This window comes from Mus caroli, chromosome 10, assembly GCF_900094665.2.
Source record: "Mus caroli chromosome 10, CAROLI_EIJ_v1.1, whole genome shotgun sequence".
Taxonomy (NCBI): domain Eukaryota; kingdom Metazoa; phylum Chordata; class Mammalia; order Rodentia; family Muridae; genus Mus; species Mus caroli.
Window position 1 is genome coordinate 53,959,313 of NC_034579.1, and position 18,549 is coordinate 53,977,861.

Genomic DNA, 18,549 nt, shown 5'->3' on the forward strand with positions numbered 1-18,549 from the left:
GGGTATTTAAGACAGCATGAAGGAGAAAGCGCGTGGAGCAGGAAGGTCAGCTAGGTGCTTCCTCTGCCTCTCGGAGCTGGCAGGCTCTCACCCCAGTGTCTGGCTCCTCCATCTTCCTTTAGTAGAGTGTTTGGGATTTTGTTTTAAAAACAACAAGGTACTTTCGTGGTAGAGGAAAAGAACTGATTCTCAAGGATTGTCTTTTACAAGTGTGCAAAGGTAAATACACACACACACACACACACACACACACACACACACGTATAATAAAAAAAAAATATTTAAAGAGAAGAAATGAATCAGGAAGGAGGTTACGGTTGGGACAGCCAGGTAAGTCGAGCAGTGAGGTGGAATTCAAGCGCTGGAGGCATGCAGAGCCAGGCTCTACTGAGCTCTCAGCCAGAACAATCCCACTGCACAGAGTGGGAAGACAGCTTGGTGTCTGCTCCCCCGGCACTCAGGGAAAGACTAAGATCCTCCCAAAGGTCTTCCCGCATCAACAAAGCCGTATTAAAGCTGCTCTCACCTCTCTTTGGGGGCCGTACATGGTATGTTAAGTCATTAATGACAAGCTTAAAGTCATCGAGGAGCAGGAGGTCTATCCCCGTGGAGGCAGCGACTCGAACGCCATCTGTGAACAATTTAAATAGAACGTGTCACAGGCCCGTCATTACTTAAGAACGACCAGAAAAACCCCCGTAGCAACATAAATCCCCAAATCTCAAATAGCTTTAAGGTGCTCTCATGTCTCAGTTAACTCTGCCTCTGCCTCACCTCAGGCCTATGCTGGGCAGAGATTAGGTGTATATCTGATGCTCTTTGTGTTTAGGCCAAATTGGATGCTTTAACTGTTGCTTTCCCTGCAGCTGTGGCAACAAGTGGGGTAACTGCTGGTCACAGACAGACCTATCTGGAATCTGGACTCACCTGCAGGGCAGTGCGGTGCGGGCCTTTACCTTGGAAGCTGGAGAATAACCTACCTGGCTCTCAATCTCATGGTACTTGGCAGCCCAGCCATGGGGAAGCTGCTAATTAATTCAGCAGGGGAGGTTGAGATAGGGAGCAAAGGGCAGCAAATAGCTCTACCAAGGGTGCTCTACCAAGGATGGGACTAGATAAGTCTGGAGTGCTTAAAGCACACAGTTAAAAGGCAAAGGACAGAAGTCGGCAGCTGTCCTGGCTGGTGACCCCAACGGAAGGGTAAATGGGTACTTGCTAGTCTCAATCTTTCTGTAGGTTTGAAAGACTTTTCTAAGTCAAAGCGAAAACAATTTTTTTTTTGGCACTTAAATAAACAGATGTTACATCAAATGAGAGGTTTTAGTGTCTTATTGTATACTCTCAAATCACAGACTCTATTTTGGTAAACATTTGAGTGCTCAATTGCTGGAGAAACATATTCCACACCTACGGTAATGATAAGAGACCTCAAGGACGTGAAATGTGATTGCCTGTCTGTCCTTGTGGTGACATTGGATGCGAGCGGCTTTGGAATGAGACTCCCTGTGGGCACACATCTGCTGACAAGAACAGTTCGAGGACCACTGGGAGGAACAAGGCTTTGTCTTCCGTGCTTGCAAACCAAAGCTCACATGCCTTCTAACAGGACAATATTCTTTTGTACCGAGCTGCTTGGGGTCGGGCCTGAGGAGGAGGTGAGAAGTAAACGTGAGCATGACCTTACCTGGTGAGTAGATGGCGACCCGGTCAATTCCCCGATCCTCCTCTTGCAGTTGTCGTAAAAACACACCGACTGAGTCAGAGATAGGCTTGAGTGTGAATTGGCAGCGCTCCCGTCGAGAGGGTAGCCTCACAGATATCACCGGTAATCCATTTTGGTAAACCACCGTCACGTCTGAGCGAAAAGACCCACAAACATACGATGGTTAGATTATAGTATCAGTAAAAGTCTCATCATCATTTTTCCTGCCTGTGGTGGGAACACACACTACCATTAGTGTGACTTAAAAGGTTTTTAAGGAAGGCTTAGGAATAAGAACTTTTAGAGTTAATCTGGGAACAGGCTCATTCAAGATCAATCAGAGCAGTGGACTAAGTTTTTTAGATATGGCTGTCTCTGAGTAGGCCAGAGAGAGGCTTTTGTGGACTACAACACAGGGGGTCTTGGTATGGCCGAGTCAAGTCCTGGTCCTATCTGGAAAAAAAGGATGTGAAGCCCAAGAAGTTACACAGTTCCCAAAGATCCTGAGCCAAGACCCAATCCCAGTTTTTACTCCAAAGCCTTTCCCTCTCCTGTCGGCACCAACTTTAAGTGTTTAGCTGCTAATGTGAGGTTTGGGGCTGAAAATATTGCTTTAAGAATATATCTGAAAATTATTCTTAGAAAAGGTTTTCTGAGATTCATTTTACTAAGGCTCTGTGCATCAACACTGCCAAAGAAAGAGAAGGGGAAATAAGGAACGCTGCTCATACATAGAGAGTGGGCTCCTAATTCTCAGAATGTCCTTAGGAAGAAAGGAGACAAATCTCTTTACACAGCACACTGCCTGACCAAGGACTGCTAACGAGCTCGCTCGCTTTAACAATCAAAAGGCTCCTCTGTGGTTCTCAGTAGCATCACAGCCATCATCAGGAGAAACTGTTGCGAGTTCCCAGAGCTGTGGCCCACACTCATTCCTCCTTCCTCGTCTGTCTCAAAAACAAACCCCCAACAATTCTTATTTTCAACAGACATTCTCAAGACCATCCCCATGACTCCTTCAGACTCCCTCAGCCCTACCCTGCAAATTCCTAGGCACTTTGGGTCTGCTTTCTAGAGCTACTCTACCTGATTTTGTGGTATTACCAACTGTTACTGGTGCTCTATGGCTGGCAACTCTTTGCATGGTGGCTTTCCCTCGGCATGGCTATGAGACACATCCATGCTATATGCAGACGACGGTAGTTCATTTGTTTGTATCACTGAGCAGAATTTTTTAAAATTCTAGGTTAACATGCAAAGTAACAGGTCCACCCTTAGTGTCTTCATCCTCCCGGGTCCTATTCTGATGCACAGAGCCACTGAGATTGCTCTTCACGTCCGTTAACAGAATGTGGGTTATTTTTGTCTTTAGTGATTATCAATGAAGCCTCCACGACGACTGGAATGTTCTTGTGGCATAGTTAACATCCATCTGTGGCAGATTCAGCCACCAGCAAATCGGTATTTGGAAAATCTTTGTGCCTCTACTGAACAGAGAGCACATTATTCTCTCAATACTAAAGTGACCATTCACAAAGCATTCGTGCTTCATTCAGTGCTCCCTTCTGTCCGAAGAGCCATCTTAAACATCATTGTGGCGCAAATGCACTGCCAATGAGTTCTCTCCATCTGAGAAAGTCACTGCACCTTGATTTTTTGAGAGATATTTTTAGTATGTAAGAGAAAATCTATCTGACAGATTTTCCCCCGTTTTGGCACTCTTGGAAGAATTAACTTCATCATCTTGCCTTAATGGAATAAGGAGTTTAGGCTTATCGTATCTTTCTTCTATGTGTCATCCATCTGTATTCCTCGAGTGCTCTTCATGGCCTCTGGTCAGCATGGCTTCCGATGGTTTGGTTGTGATGTCACTTGTTTTCCTTTGTGATTATTCTACTTGGAAACGGATGCATGTCTTTGATCTGTGCACTCATAGCATTCACCAAATTTGGAGAAAATCTGACCATTATTTAATTTTCTGTCTTCTACCCCTCCCTGAAAGCCCTAACTATGTTTCCGTTCAGTCACAGGGTACTGGCTCCACACCTGCTGAGCCTTCTTCCTATATTTCCTGTCCTTCCCTGGGTCAGCTTCTGGGTCAGCTTCAGCACTATTTATTCCCTTGTTACAGATGTTTCCTTCCACATCATCTATCTCGTTAATTCCTTCTGTATGGTTTTTATTTTAATTAATTAATTTTTGGTTTTTTGAGACAGGGCTTCTCTGTGTAGCCCTGGCTATCCTGGAACTCACTCTGTAGACCAGGTTGGACTTGAACTCAGAGATCTGCCTGCCTCCACCTCCCCAGTGTGCCACCACTACCCGGCTCTGTATGGTTTTTAAATTTCAGATATTAAAAAAAAAACCCAGAAAATTAATTTGTCTTTTCTTACAGTCTCACCCCTGTTTCCATGTTAACACATTTGCTGACTTCTTCATCATCTCTGTCATTTCTGGGTCTCTGTAGGCTGAGTTAGGGGATGGCCTCCTGACACTCCACGACTAGGTAATTTTAGTCACTGCTTATATATCCTTAATTTTGTATTGCTGAGCACTGTACAACTCTTTCATGACAGAAGTAGAGAATTCTTTATTGTGCGGCTACTTCCTAGGTGACTTTTCTGGAAATCTCTTTGGAGTGTCTACGTATGTAAGTATTCTGGCTGGATAAAATGATATGGACCCTGAGATTCGTTCATTTTTATGTTTTCTGGTAAAAATAACTTCTGAAAAAGTTTTTCTAGTCTCTGAACAAGAGCAGTAGACTTTAGGCAGGCTCACAGGAACACGATTTCCTCTCAGGCCCTTCCTTAGGACCATTGTCCCACAATCGCAGCTGATGAGCCATTCACCCCAAGGATGGCTGCCTACCCCGGTTGTGTTCCTTATTTAAGCAGACAACCCGGCAGCTCTGGCTGTTCACAGCCCTGGCTCAGGAACGCTATCACACAAGCCCGGCTGCCTAGCCAGCAGGGCCTGTTCAGTTCCCTGGTCCATTCTTCACTTCAGCTGGCCAACCTGGACCTGGCTGTTTCTTCTCCTTGTGCAAGAGTCTAGAAGCTGTTTCCTGCTGAAAGGCTGGGAGGCTGGGAGGAGGCTGGGGGGCTGGGAAGCTGCCTGCAGCCATTTGCTTTCCGTTAGCTGGGATTGCAGGACTATGCTGCTTGATGTCCAGATTTCTGAAAATTGTTGCCAGAGACACACTGTGTGTTCGCAGCAGGGCAGATATCACCATTAGAGTTCATAGTTCACTGACACAGATACATGACTTGAGATTTGACATAGAAAGTTAAAAAAAAAAAACCTCACTCAAAGAGTAGTGTCATAGGGAATATTTAATCTCAACAGGGGTGTCTATGCCGCCTTTGACCATTCAGTTCCTGGATAAAAGACACACAACCTTTACATTTACAGGAAGACTTAATCAGCACTAGAGCTGGGCAGATACCTATCCTCTATGCTATTATGTCTATTTCCCTATCAATAACCACACAATATGACTTGCCGTGTTCCATCTGGGCTGCTCTTAACTTCAGCTGGCCAGGTGTCACAGCTGTGATTTTATGACTCTTACCCCAGGGCAGCCTTCTCCTGTCCCCATCTTCTCCTCTCTCTTCCTCCCCAAACCCAAAGCCTGGGAACCCAGTCCTTAAGCCTAGGAACTTCCAGATCCTGCCTGTCTCAATTCTCCTAGCTACAGGCTGTGGGCATCTTTATTCACCAATCAGGGATAACTTGGGGGACAGGGTCATTGGATACATCTGCTCCAGGGCACTAGTCTCAAGGAACCAGTATTTAGCATTAGGATACAAGCAGCATCAGACCAACCCATGACAGGGTAGAGTCTGCTGTCCCAGGAACAGGTCAAACAAACAAAACACCCAATACCAACACCAGCACGCATTTGCAACATCTAAACACATTTGAAAAGGTGTTCATTTTCCTTTTCAGAAAGAATCCTTAACCCAGCCTTCTCAGCCTCTGGTATGTAAACATGTAGGTTTCTTCTACAGATAGCAATGATAGTAAATTAAGTGATTAACGTATTCACTTGGCATCTTTATTGCAATTATCTTCTTTCTGTTACGCAAAAGACAAGCTAACCACAGATCTCTAAAGGAGGCAGAAGGGAATTTAAATAAAAGATAGCATTCTTTGAGCTAAGGCTTGGAGCATTTCATTAAATCATCAGTTTCACAGATAAACGCCCAGAGGTTACTACTGTCTTTAGAATAACTGAGACAGAGTCAACAGGGGGAATGAAGATCTCTGCATCTGGCTTAACGTCTTCCTTTAAATATGAAGCCTTTGGAAGGAAAGAAATAGAAAAGCTGTGAGCAACAACTCTGCATGGAATACACACACCTTCATTATAGCACTGCCTTTTAAAAGAATCCCATGTCTTCCTCTCTCCCACATGCTGGATTACAGTGCAAATGCTAGAGTTCTTGGTTAACAGCCTACAAGGACAATCACCAAAGGTTGTCAACTTTAACAACAGGTCAAGAAAAGGCCTGTGGAGGCTCACAGAGGCTGAACCACCAACCAGAAAGCATACAGGGGCTGGACTTAGGCCCTCTACACCTTTGTAGCACGTGTGCAACTGGGGCTTTGTGTGGATCCCCTAACACTGGAGTGAGGGTGATCTCTGACTCTGTCGCCTGCCACTGGATCCCTTTCCCCTAGCTGGACTGCCTGGTTGGGCCTCAGTGGGAGAGGATGCGTTTAGCCCAACTTCAACTGGACGTCCCAAGGTGGGGTGGTTCTGAGGCAGGGCTTCCCTTTCTCTGAGGAGAAGACAGGTAATGGGGGGGGGGGGGTTAGTGGTTGTAAGGTGAGCCTGGGAGGAGAGGAGGAGGGGAGTTACCATCTGGATGCAAAGTGGGATTTACAAGAAGGGCCACAGCAGCCACTACTACAGAGATACTCCGACCAAGTGTAAGTTCCACAAAGTAGTGTTTGCTTTGACTTCCATATTAATAAAATAAGGATAAACAAGCATGTTCACCAAGACTGTTGCCTCAAAGAGGCTTAGAAGTCATGGGGTTGCCACCGTAAACACTTAGAGCCGGTCATAGTGCGACAAGCGCTTTAAGCATAACTCAGAGCATCTGGAATCCTGTAAGCTAAGGAGAGCTCCAGGTGCTCCAGACACTGAGGCTGTGAGGAGGCCAGGAAGAGAGCAACCCCTGTGGGTTGGGGTGGAAGGGTGGGGTGGAGGTGGGTAGGGGGGAGGGAGAAGGGAGGAAGGAATACACACCTTATTATCTGGTCAAATGTTTAAGCCAAAACGCTGTAAAACACCCTCCCCCTTGTTCTCCCTCACACCCCCTCAGCCTGGAATGGTGGTACATAACCCCAGAACTCTCAAGGTGGAGAGAGAGGATCAGTTCACACTGAGCAAGTTCGGGTCAGGATGGCTTATCGACTGGAAAAACCAACCAGCTGAGCAGCCACCTACCGGTAACTGCAGATGAATACAGTTTCTCACAGTTCCGTTAATGGGGCCTGTAGGGTGGGATTCGCAGAGTTCCCTGGAACTAACTTCGTGTGACAGATGATTTCTGTCCCTTATGTTCTCTGCACACACTGCCCGCTTTTGATAACATGAATGCATCACAAAAGTGAGATGCAATGACATGGTTTTAACGTCAGGAGGCCAAAGAATCATGAGTTCTTCAACAACCTCTTTTTATTTATTTTTTAATATTTTACATTTTTTATAGCTAAGAAAATTAAACTCTTGCAAGATCAGACAACGTCCCTGAAGGTTGCAGTTGGATCAAATGCAACCTAGTTTTCACTGTTTGACTAAGTCACTTCCTCAGGGTTAGCATCACAGACATGAACTACCTTGCTTGGCTCGCAGTCATTTCTCTTAGATCACATATGATGTCTGGGCTGTGGAAATCAGTGGAGATTTCAGCACTGAGTCTGCTTCTTTTAGCAGCATCCCATGATGTAATTACTTCATTTGGTAAAAACATTTCCCCTTTAGCTTTAATAGCTTTAATAGACTTCTCTAGTCTGTCTGTCTTTTTTTCTTTTTTCTTTTCTTTCTTTCTTTTTTTTTTTTGAGATGAGGTCTTGCAATTGTGTGTATGTGTGTGTGTGTGTGTGTGTGTGTGTGTGTTTGTAGGTGGGAGTAGTAAACACCAACTTCTAATCTCTGAGTTGTGATTTCCTTTGGAGAAAGAAAAATCACCCTGGCTCAGTGTGGATAATAAAATAGTAGCAAGGCTGGGATGAAGGGCAATGTCATTCCTGTCATCTCCTGCCTCTGATTTATAAAACTAATTCTATCACATGCCAGATTTCTATTGGCACAAGGTTTCTCTAACCTGATGCAATAATCTTTCCCACACCAACATGTCAACTGTTTTGATGATAGCAATTAGCATGTTCTTTAGTAAGCCTTGTTTTCCTGCCGCACTTCTGTCTGGTAAGCCATGCCCCCCCTCCCCCCTTATCCCTGAGATCTGCCTGAGCTGTCTGTATGGTTTTACTCACTCATATGAATTCTGAGCCATGTCATCAGTCTCTGTTGAATTTTGACTAGTATTAAACCCAGTTTACAGATTCACTAGGGAAGATGAAACATTTTAGCAACATTATCTTTAAGCCCAAATATGTGTAATCTACATTTATTCTATTTTCTGTGTCCTCCAATATAGTTTATTCTTCTCAGTAGTGTCTTAGATAATTTATTAGTTTTACAGCTAGAAACAAATATTTTAACAGTACTACCCCCATGGTAATGGGTTTTGGTTAAACTGTATATTAGGCTAAGCATAAAATTATCATATTAGTAGGATGAACTAACTTTTATTTTGATGATGACAAGAAGCCTTTTTATATAGTATATAGAAACATTCTTGGAGGGTCCACTACAATTAGGACATGTAGTTAAATGTGCAGTGTCAAGATTCTGCTACACTGCTTTGGCTGCTGGGAATCACATGCTTACCCACCCTGGAGCTATCTTTGGATCCTCGAATAAAAAACAAATGTCTTGCCTACCTCAAAGGCTGTGCACTCCTAAACCTTCCCCTGCTACTCCAAGTCCAACTGGGGAAGTGGCCAATGGCAATTTACCTGAAGTCTCACGTGGCTGGTTGGCTTATTTCCTGCTGCTCCTGTGTCTCATCCTTCTATCTCGAGTTATGGTGATTTTCTCCTGTTCCTCTCTGTGTCCAAGCCCACACAACTCTAAGGGTCCCGCCCTGTGCCCAACTATTGGCCGTTGGCATTTTTTATTGATCGATCAAAAACCAACTGGGAACAAGGACCATTAGCATTTGGACACACAGATCTCTGATTGAATCAAAGCACTAGGACCAATCTCCAACAAAAATATACTTGCCTCAAAATAACCTCAGAAGAATCACTTATGTAGAGCATTCCTTTCTTTAAAATACTCATAACATATTGATGTAAAAACACATTTTACCTATATGAGCTAATTGTAGACCCTCCAAGAATGTCTCTGCATACTATATAAAAAGGCTTTTTGTCATCACCAGAATAAAAGTTAGTTCATTCTACTAATGTGACTAACTCTGTCTCATTTTCATTTGAAAAATAATCATGTCTTAAGTCATTTTGTGTCACTATAACAGAATACTTGACATTAAATTATAAAGAAAAGAGATTTATTTAGCTCAAGCCTACAAACATCTGCTGAGGACATAACATGGCTCCACCCCACAGTGGATGACATCACATGACTCCACCCCACAGTGTATGACATCACATGGTTCCACCCCATAGTAGATGACATCACATGGCTCCATCCCACAATGGATGACATCACATGGCTCTACCCCACAGTGGATGACATCACATGGCAAGAGCAGGTGTAAAATTAGCAAGAGGATATATATGAAGAGGGAGGAAGGGGTACTCTAGCTTTATAACAGCTTGCTTTGGGGGAACCAACTCCTATAAAACATTATCCACTCTTGAGACATCTAGATCAGTTTCTTGACACTTAACCCAAACTTTTCAGAAAACCATTAAGCCATAACCGTAAGCGTGGTGATTCCAAGACCTAATTACCTCCCAAAGGTCTCACCACTGACAGTACTGCATCAAGGAAACAGCTTCTACAAGAGGTTTGGATGGGACAAGTCACACTGGGCCATACCAACATATGGAAACAATTAAGAAAATATCCTCGCAGGCTAGGCATGGTGGTGCAAACTTGCAACTCTATCACTTCAGAGGTCAGTACAGGAGGGCTGCCAAGTCAAGGCCAGCGTAGACTACCTAGCAAGTTGATGATCAACCTGAGCTAAGAGTAATATCCTGTTTCAAAATACTGAGGGTAGAGTTGGCAAGATGGTCTAGCAGATAAAGGCATCTGCTTACAACCTGATGACCTGAATTCAATCTCTAGAACCTCCATGGTAGAGGAAGATAATTAACTCCCATGGAGTGTCCTCTGACCTCCACATGTGTGCCACTGTATGAGCTGCCCCTTTAATAAGTAAATGTAGTTTCCACCAAAACACTGCTAGTGTTGGGGACAGTGCAGTGGTGGAATGCTTGCCTGGCATGTAGAAGCTTTAGGTTTGATCTTTAGCACACACACACACACGAAAATATTTATCTTTCCATAGTAATATTTGATTATATTTCTTTCTTTATGTGTAAACACCATTATGCATGTGTGTGGATGCCAGAGGACAACTTTCAGAAGTCATTTCTCTCCTTCCACTATGTGAGTGTGGAGATTGAACTCTGGTCATCAGGTTTGGTAATAGGTCCCTTTACCTGCTGAGGCATTGTCCCAGACTTCCAGGTTAATATGTGAAAATTCAATTATAATATTCACATCAATAATTTGATAACCACAGCTGTTTGACTCTTTCTTACAAGCAAGATAGTTGATTCTAATCACAACAACTAAGTATTTTATTGTGTACCCCAAGTAAATTAGACAACTGACTCCCTTTGAGATTATATAAAATATTGTCATTAAGGCATTGTGAGTTTAAATAACAAAAGTGAAAAAGCATCCTTTAATGTTTGATGAAAGAGTGATGTGGCCTCTACCTTTCTAATTATAGTTCTCTTAAAACCAGTTTATGAAAATAACTGATTCATGATTAAGTATCAGAAAACCTCTGCATTATATAAAGGCCATTGTCTTAACTACTATTCTATAGCTGTGAAGAGACACCATGACCAAAGCAACTCTTATAAAAGAAGTGTTTAGTTGAGGCTGGCTTACAGTTTCAGAGGGTGAGTCCATTATCATCATGGCGAGGAGTATAATGGCATGCAGACAGGTACTGGAGCAGTAGCTGAGACCTTAACACCATTATCCATAGGCAGAGAGAGAGAGAGAGAGAGAGAGAGAGAGAGAGAGAGAGAGAGAGAGAGAGAGAGANAGAGAGAGAGAGAGAGAGAGAGAGAGAGAGAGAGAGAGAGAGAAGAAGAAGAAGAAGAAGAAGAAGAAGAAGAAGAAGGAGGAGGAGGAGGAGGAGGAGAGAAGGAGAAGGAGAAGGAGAAGGAGAAGGAGAAGGAGAAGGAGAAGGAGAAGGAGAAGGAGAAGGAGAAGGAGAAGGAGGAGGAGGAAGAGGAGGAGGGCAGCTGGGCTTTTGAAATCTCACAGTCTACCTCAGTAGCATAGTATATCTTGTCCAACAAAGCCACACCTCATAATCCTTCTAATCCTCTCAAATGGTTGTACTTCCTAGTGACTAAGCATTTACATATATGAGCCTATGAGGGACATTCTATGCAAACCACCATAGTTATCCTCTCTCCCTGTATTCTACTAAAGATTAAGTAAGGGATTCAGTATTTTATTTTGGTTTTATAAAAGTGAAATCCTGCCAGGTGTGGTGTCAAATTTCTTTAATCCCAGCACTGAGGAGGCAGAGGCAGGTGGACCTCTGTGAGTTTCAGGCTAGCCTGAGCTACACAAAAGTACAGCAAATAACAAAAGCAAACAAGCAAAAGGAAATTAAAACCTCCTCTTAATTCTTAATTCTCTATATTTTTATTTTAAAACAATACATTTGATGGTGTTATTGGAAAATACCTTTAATTACACTTTGACTCTCACTCAGTCCATTTGACTTCCTGAGTGATAAAATGCTAAACACACTCAAGTACAGTAGCAAAATTAAGGGTCCCAGGGTCTCACTCAGACTTCGTAGTATTCAGCTCTCCCAGAAGGCAACACGGTGGCTCTGTGGTCAGGCATTTAAACACAACTGACCCTGAGTCTCCTCACCTGTCATTCAACTCTGCTCATGGTGCTCAAGGCTGCTGAAAAGATTCAGTGAAAACATATGGGAGGCATTTCTGGGCTTAGGAGTTTCTTTTGCTTTTCCTAGAATTGGGAGTCTAAAATTACATCATACATGCCTAAGAGAATTCCCAATTATCCCTTTGAATATCGCAAGAGCAAAACTGATTTGTTCCACTCAAGGCAATGAGGAGAAAAGAGCATCAGTTCAGCACGGATGCTGGCTGAGCTGTGGGGCTGCCACAGGGATGAAGATGCTAGGGCACGGTTTCATGGTACATCACAGAAACAACAGGCTCTTCCTTGCTGACCATGCTTCTTGCTATCTGCCCCAAATAGTGAAGATTTATGTTCACGTGGAAACCAGCACATAATGTTTATAGTAACTGGTATGGTTAGGTCCAATGGCAGACTTGACATAACATAGAGTCATCTGGGAAACAAGTCTCAGAAATGGCTTGTCTAGATCAGGTTGGACTGAGGACGTGTCTTCCAGGAAGTTTCTAGTGGGGTTGGATGGGGTGGGAAGACCTGACACGTTTGTGGTGGAACCAGTCCCAAGCTTTGGGCCCAGGAGTGTGTGTGAGCAAGAAAGTGAGGGAGGCACTGAAGCATGCATGAGTTCACTTCTCTCTGCTCTGGGCTGTGGATGTCACGTGACCTGCTGCTTCCTCACAACGATGGTCTAGGACTGGAATTGTGATAAAGCCTTTCTGCTCTAAGTTGCTGTGTTAAAGTGTAGGTGTTCTATCACAACAAGAGAAAAGCGAGTAGAAGAAGTTGCTCTGCTCAGGATCACGAAAACCTTGGAAATAATCAAGGGACAGATAAGACTGTGGCATATTCAAGTGACAGACTTCTTACTGTTTGGTGCTAAAGAGAAAAAACAGAAACCAAAGCAAGCAAGCAACCAAACAAACAAATAAAACCCCACACTCTCACCCCATCCCAGACTCTGTTTTTCGAGACATCATATTACACAATTTCAGTTGGCAATTTCTTAACATTTTTGGTTTATTGACCAAAATAATGAACCTGATGGGTTGTAGACTTCTTTAGCTTAGTTTCTTGAAAAAAAAAATCTAAGCAATTTGCATATAAAACTTTTATGTATAATTTCTTTTTACTGCATTGGCTACTGATTTCCTTCATATTTGAAAAGTAAATGCTCAATAAAGCTGAATTTCTTCTCATTTTAAACCAGTATTTCTTGTTTATTTAAAGAAATAAATCAGCCAGGCAGTGGTGGCTCATGCCTCTAGATCCAGCATAGGGAGGCAAAGGCAGATGGATCTCTGTGAGTCTGAGGCCAGCCTGGCCTACAGAGTGAGTTCCAGGACAGCCAGGGCTACACAGGGAAACCATGTCTTAAAACAAAACAAAACAAAACAAAACAAAGAAAACAACAAACAAAGAAATAAATTATACAAAATTTAAAAAGTAACTCTAACAATTTAAATTAATGAAATTTAATTATATATGAAGGATCACGTCAAGGCTGCTATTATTTGACTAAAGTAAAGAAAACAAATGTCCAGCTAGGATGTGATGGTCCATGGCAGTAATCCCTGTACTGGGGATTGAGACAGGAATGGCCATGAGTTCAAGGCCGGCCTGGGCTGTGCAGTGGAACCCTGAGTCAAAACCAAAGACAATGCAAACCCCAAACAAACAGACAAGGGCATTACCCAAGGACCTGGCTTTGGAACTTGGTAACTTGCATATCCTTCTTGGCACTGGAGGTCTTGAGCTTTGCTCTTTAGATGCGGCGACAACTCAGGTGTTGACAAAGTGGCCCTGCTCTGCCAAATGACAGGCTTGCATGGGGAACCTGAGGACTGTTACTCTCAGTGTTAGAGTCTTACCACTGTTCTGATGCCAGGTCACAAATGGGGGGATTAGAAACCCACATCTCAACTTGAGGTTTTCTGTGTGGGGTAATTTTCACTGCTCTGAGGGATTTCTTAACACCTGCAGACAGACTATTCCACAAGTGATCCTCAATAGAGGTACTTCCTCCAGCTGTGGGAATCCACTTGCTTGTTTTTGTCTAATTATCTAGTTGGGAGACAGCTCAGCTCCAGGGCATATCATCTTTCTGTCAAACCAGTAATAATGGCTGTGAGATCAAATGAGAAGACCACACTCATTCAGGTGCCCCAAACTCTCCCAGGTGACTTCAGCCAGGACTAAGCAACACCTGCACCCATCTCTCCTCTCAGGAATACAAATTTCCCATCCAGAGTCCAAGAAAAGAACTTTATGTTTCCATCCATTCTGTGGGGGGAAAAAAACCCAAACCCTCAAATCCCTCGTTCTCAAGTCATGAGCACCTATGCAATGGGCTGGAGTTCACTTTGGCCTGTGAGAGGCCTCTTCAGAGCCAGCATGAACTGGAGCAATAAAGCAATGTGCTGTTACACTGGGTACAGATGCTTTCTCCCTGACAACCTAAGTATCTATGTTGCTAAGTGTGGAGAATGTGCCATCTGTGTAGAGTACCAAGATCTTCCTGACAGTCAAAAAATGGCCCTCTTGAGCCGGGCGTGGTGGCGCACACCTTTAATCCCAGCACTCGGGAGGCAGGTGGATTTCTGAGTTCGAGGCCAGCCTGGTCTACAGAGTGAGTTCCAGGACAGCCAGGGCTATACAGAGAAACCCTGTCTCGAAAAAAGAAAAAAAAAAAAAAAAAAAAGGCCCTCTTCCTCCCTACTGGGTATTTTAGCATAGATACGGAATGTTTCTTCAAAGACGGTGGTCAGTCACAGCGAGAGTCCTTCCAGTTTCCTCCAGAACCCACCCATTAAAGATTTTTTGCGTCAGCATGCATATCAACAGAAACGCCAGGATCTAAATCCTTAGAGCGAGGCTGGATAGTTCATCAAGCTGCATTTGTGAGAGAAATGAGAGTTTCTAATTCCCTCGAAATATTGAAAAGGATTCTGTCAGCTGAAATCCTGCACAAGCTTGCTTCCTCCCAAGCTAAGCAGTAGGGTTTATATCCTTTCCCATGCGGTGTGGCCATTCTTCTGTACGATGTGAACAGCCAGGCTTCCCGCGTCCTTCAACAGAGGGCTTCTGTGACAGGACAAGTCTAACCCTATATTCTGGTAAGGATTCAAACTAAAACTCCTGTTTACAAAAAATGTCCAAGCTGTCAGACACGTCTTTTAAGTAGAAAACTATAAGGTGTCTTAGGATGTAAGGCCCTGCAATCTGTCACCTTTCTTATTTCCTTACTTTCTCTTTCTCATGTCTTTTTAAAGTGAGGGTGAAGGATGTGTACTTGATATGTGCCCTTGGTATGATATTTGTAGTTGATATGCAGTATATGTAGTTAATATATGCTCAATATATTGTATGTATACTCAGTATATGAGACCTGTACCTGATATGTGACATGGTTACTCAATATGTGATATATGCACTCTGTATGTGGCATGTGTACTTGATATATATGTGCTCTCTGTATGTGACACATGTATTTGATATGTGATATATGCTCTCTGTATGTGACACTTGTACTTGATATGTGATATATGCTTACTATATGTGACATGTGTACTGATATGTGATATATGCACTCCCTATGGAACAGGTGTACTTGATATATGATATATGATCTCTGTATATGACACATATATTTGATATGTGATATATGCTTTCTATATGTGACATATTCACTTTATATGTAACACGTGTATTTGATATGATATGTGTATTTGATATGTGTACTAGATATGATAATAACAATTATCCAGCTGTGCATGAGTGGTTACTAACAGTGCCATTCAATTCAAAACATCTTTCCCCCTTAACACATTTTTGTAAGTGACGTGCAGTGGCTGTGATGGCTATGCTCCTATAGTACTAGTACTCAGGTGGCTGAGGCAGGGGGATCACTGAGGTTTAGGTCAGCCTAAGCTATATAACAAGACCTGTCTCCAAAAACCAAGAAACAGATTAAGAGCTAATCTTGGTTATTGATTTGACTATATCTGAAACTCACTAAAACCCAAGGCAAGCATCTAGGCCTGCCTGTGGGACATGCTCTTGACTCGATCCTTTGAGGTCAGAAGACCCTCCTGAAATCTGGGCTACACCTTCAGGCAGCAGCCCATATATAAGGACATGGAACAAGGAAGCTTTTGCTTTTTGCCTGCTTGTCGTCATTCTTGGTGGCAAGTCCGTCTGTCCTGCTGCTGAGGCGTGATGGTGTTAGAACCTACTTCTTCAGGACTCAGATGTAGACTGAAGACCAGCTGACACATGCAGGTTCATGGACTGAACGACTACTGGATTACTGGATGTCTCCACTATGAGACAGTCACGGTAAGGCTAGCTGAACTACAGTCTGTAAGCCACTCTAATAAATACCCGCTTTAAATGCATATGCATCCAATCTATCCTTCTGTTCTTTTAGAGAACCCTGACCAATACAGAACGCTGACAACTCAATTATTAGTAGGTAAATGTCTTTCCTCTGCTACCTAATGCCAGATAATGTTTTCTACACATGACAGGGAAGCTGCAGCCATGGCTGCCTAAGTCCTACATAATTAGAATACCAGTTGACCAGTTGACATGCCAGCATGGACAGTAGAAACTTCACAGGCCCCAGCTCTCAATGAAGAGCTACGGGCAACTAATGGCTACTGAGAGAGAATCAATGTCCTTCAGAAATGAACTCCCAATGGGTGGGTGATCCAACCCCAAATTGTCAGTCCTCAACACATGTGCGTAGTAGCTACACTAAATGGACTCAGTGGTGTGTGTGTGTGTGTGTGTGTGCGTAACAATCATAATTAAAGACAAAGAGGGCATGAATTTCATAGGAAGTTATGGGGACATGGGAGTTGGAGAGGAAAAAGGAAGGGCAAAAGATGATACAGTACTAATATATGAAAGTCAATACAGTACTAATAGATGAAATTCAAACACACACACACACACACACACACACACACACACACACACAGATAAAAATAAAAGCAGTAGGGCAGAAACCAAAGTGAGGGGGAAACTGGGAATATACCTGGCTCTGCAACTCACTCACAGATCCTAACCTAAGAATTATAAATTCTTAGATATAATTACCCATGCCTGGAGTGACTAAACAGACAATTGTATATCACCATACAGGATTTTCGTGAACTTTCATTATGAAAAATTGCCCCCAAATGGCTTTTATGAGGCAGTCATACCTTTTACTGATTACAGAAATCACATAATTTCCCTGCAATTCTTACACAGTGCCAAGTACTCGGACTGTGAAACTGAAGGTCAGAGAAACCGACATCTTTTCTAGTTGGCCTTTCACTCTCCAGACAGAGAGGGAGATGGGGTCTTGGCCTGTAACCATCAGAAGACCTTACAGTCTTTAATATCACCTTTCTCTCTCTCTAAAGTCTGCCAGACTGAATGACAAATCTTCCATGTTAGAGTTGCTCTCATCCCTGGCTTTCATTACCATGGAGGGGATCCCTGAAGGTTTCAAGCAGGTCCAAACCATCTGCCATAAATGTTTCGCTCTTAGTCATTTACAGATGAGGTCTGGGGCCAGGAAAATTGAAATGAGAAGCTGGAGACCACATGTCCAAGCTGTAGGGGCCTTGCTATCATTGCAAGCCCCGCTCAGATCAGAAGGGCTCTTTCTGCAAGGCAAGTGCATGCTTCTCTTATGGTCTTCACTTCCCAGTGAGAAAGGAGGCTGTGAAGAACGACTCCCTGAGGTGTGTATACTCGGTCAGCCCAGCAGGGCCACGTGCATAGCTTGTATGTAGCATTAAGAACACTATTGAGAGAAGACAGAGTTAAGGGTTGGGTGTACATCCATTTGCATCCAGGCTCAAAGATTTCAGGATGGCTCTCAAGCTGGGGACTGCTACTATGGAAGCAGTCTAAGGCTTCACTCAGTCACCAAAAGTGTGTCCGCCAGGACACAAGAAAAGTGAAGAATGTGTTAGAGTGCTTTTGGTAGAGAAGTTAAGTGTTCAAAATAATCTATGTGAGCTGAAGAGATGGCTCATCGATTAAGAGCACTGACTGCTCTTCCAGAGGTTCAATGCCCAGCAACCACAAGGTGGCTCACAACCATCCGTTATGGGATCCAATGCCCTTTTCTGGTGTGTCTGAAGACAGCTACAGTGTACTCATACACATACAATAAATAAATAAATCTTTCAAAAAGATAATCTAGGTTTTATATCAGCTATTATATAATCACAATTAGAAGGTCTTTCAAATATCATTCATGAAATTATTGAGAGGCAGTATCTTTAAATTTGTAATATTACATAATGTATCATTTTAGGCTGTACATATTAAAACCGAAGGCCAATTCACCTTGAGATACTGAATATGACCCAGCAATAAAGACAAAGTAGAATGAATGACAGTGAGAATGTTTGTTAATGGTGACTAAACCTTCTTTACTGTATGTCAGGCAAAGTTCCTAAAACACTGTACTTATCTAAAGCAATATTAATTTTGCAGTGCAAAGTAAAAGGCTGAGGGTGTAGCTCAGTGGAAGGATGTTCGCTTAGCACTTGTAAAAGCTCTCAGTTCAATCTCCATCATTATAGGC

At 43.1% G+C, this 18,549-nt stretch overlaps 1 protein-coding gene across 1 annotated transcript in view; it reads right to left on the reverse strand.

The window, feature by feature from the left end:
• The window catches only part of Mcu (mitochondrial calcium uniporter), a 168,659-nt gene that overhangs the window by 20,752 nt on the left and 129,358 nt on the right, over nt 1–18,549 (reverse strand). Inside the window, exons 3-4 of the mRNA XM_029482392.1 lie at nt 1,685–1,855; nt 527–631 (exon numbers count right to left, since the gene is read on the reverse strand). Coding sequence (XP_029338252.1) covers nt 527–631; nt 1,685–1,855 — 276 coding nt within the window. The remainder of the gene's footprint in view (nt 1–526; nt 632–1,684; nt 1,856–18,549) is intronic.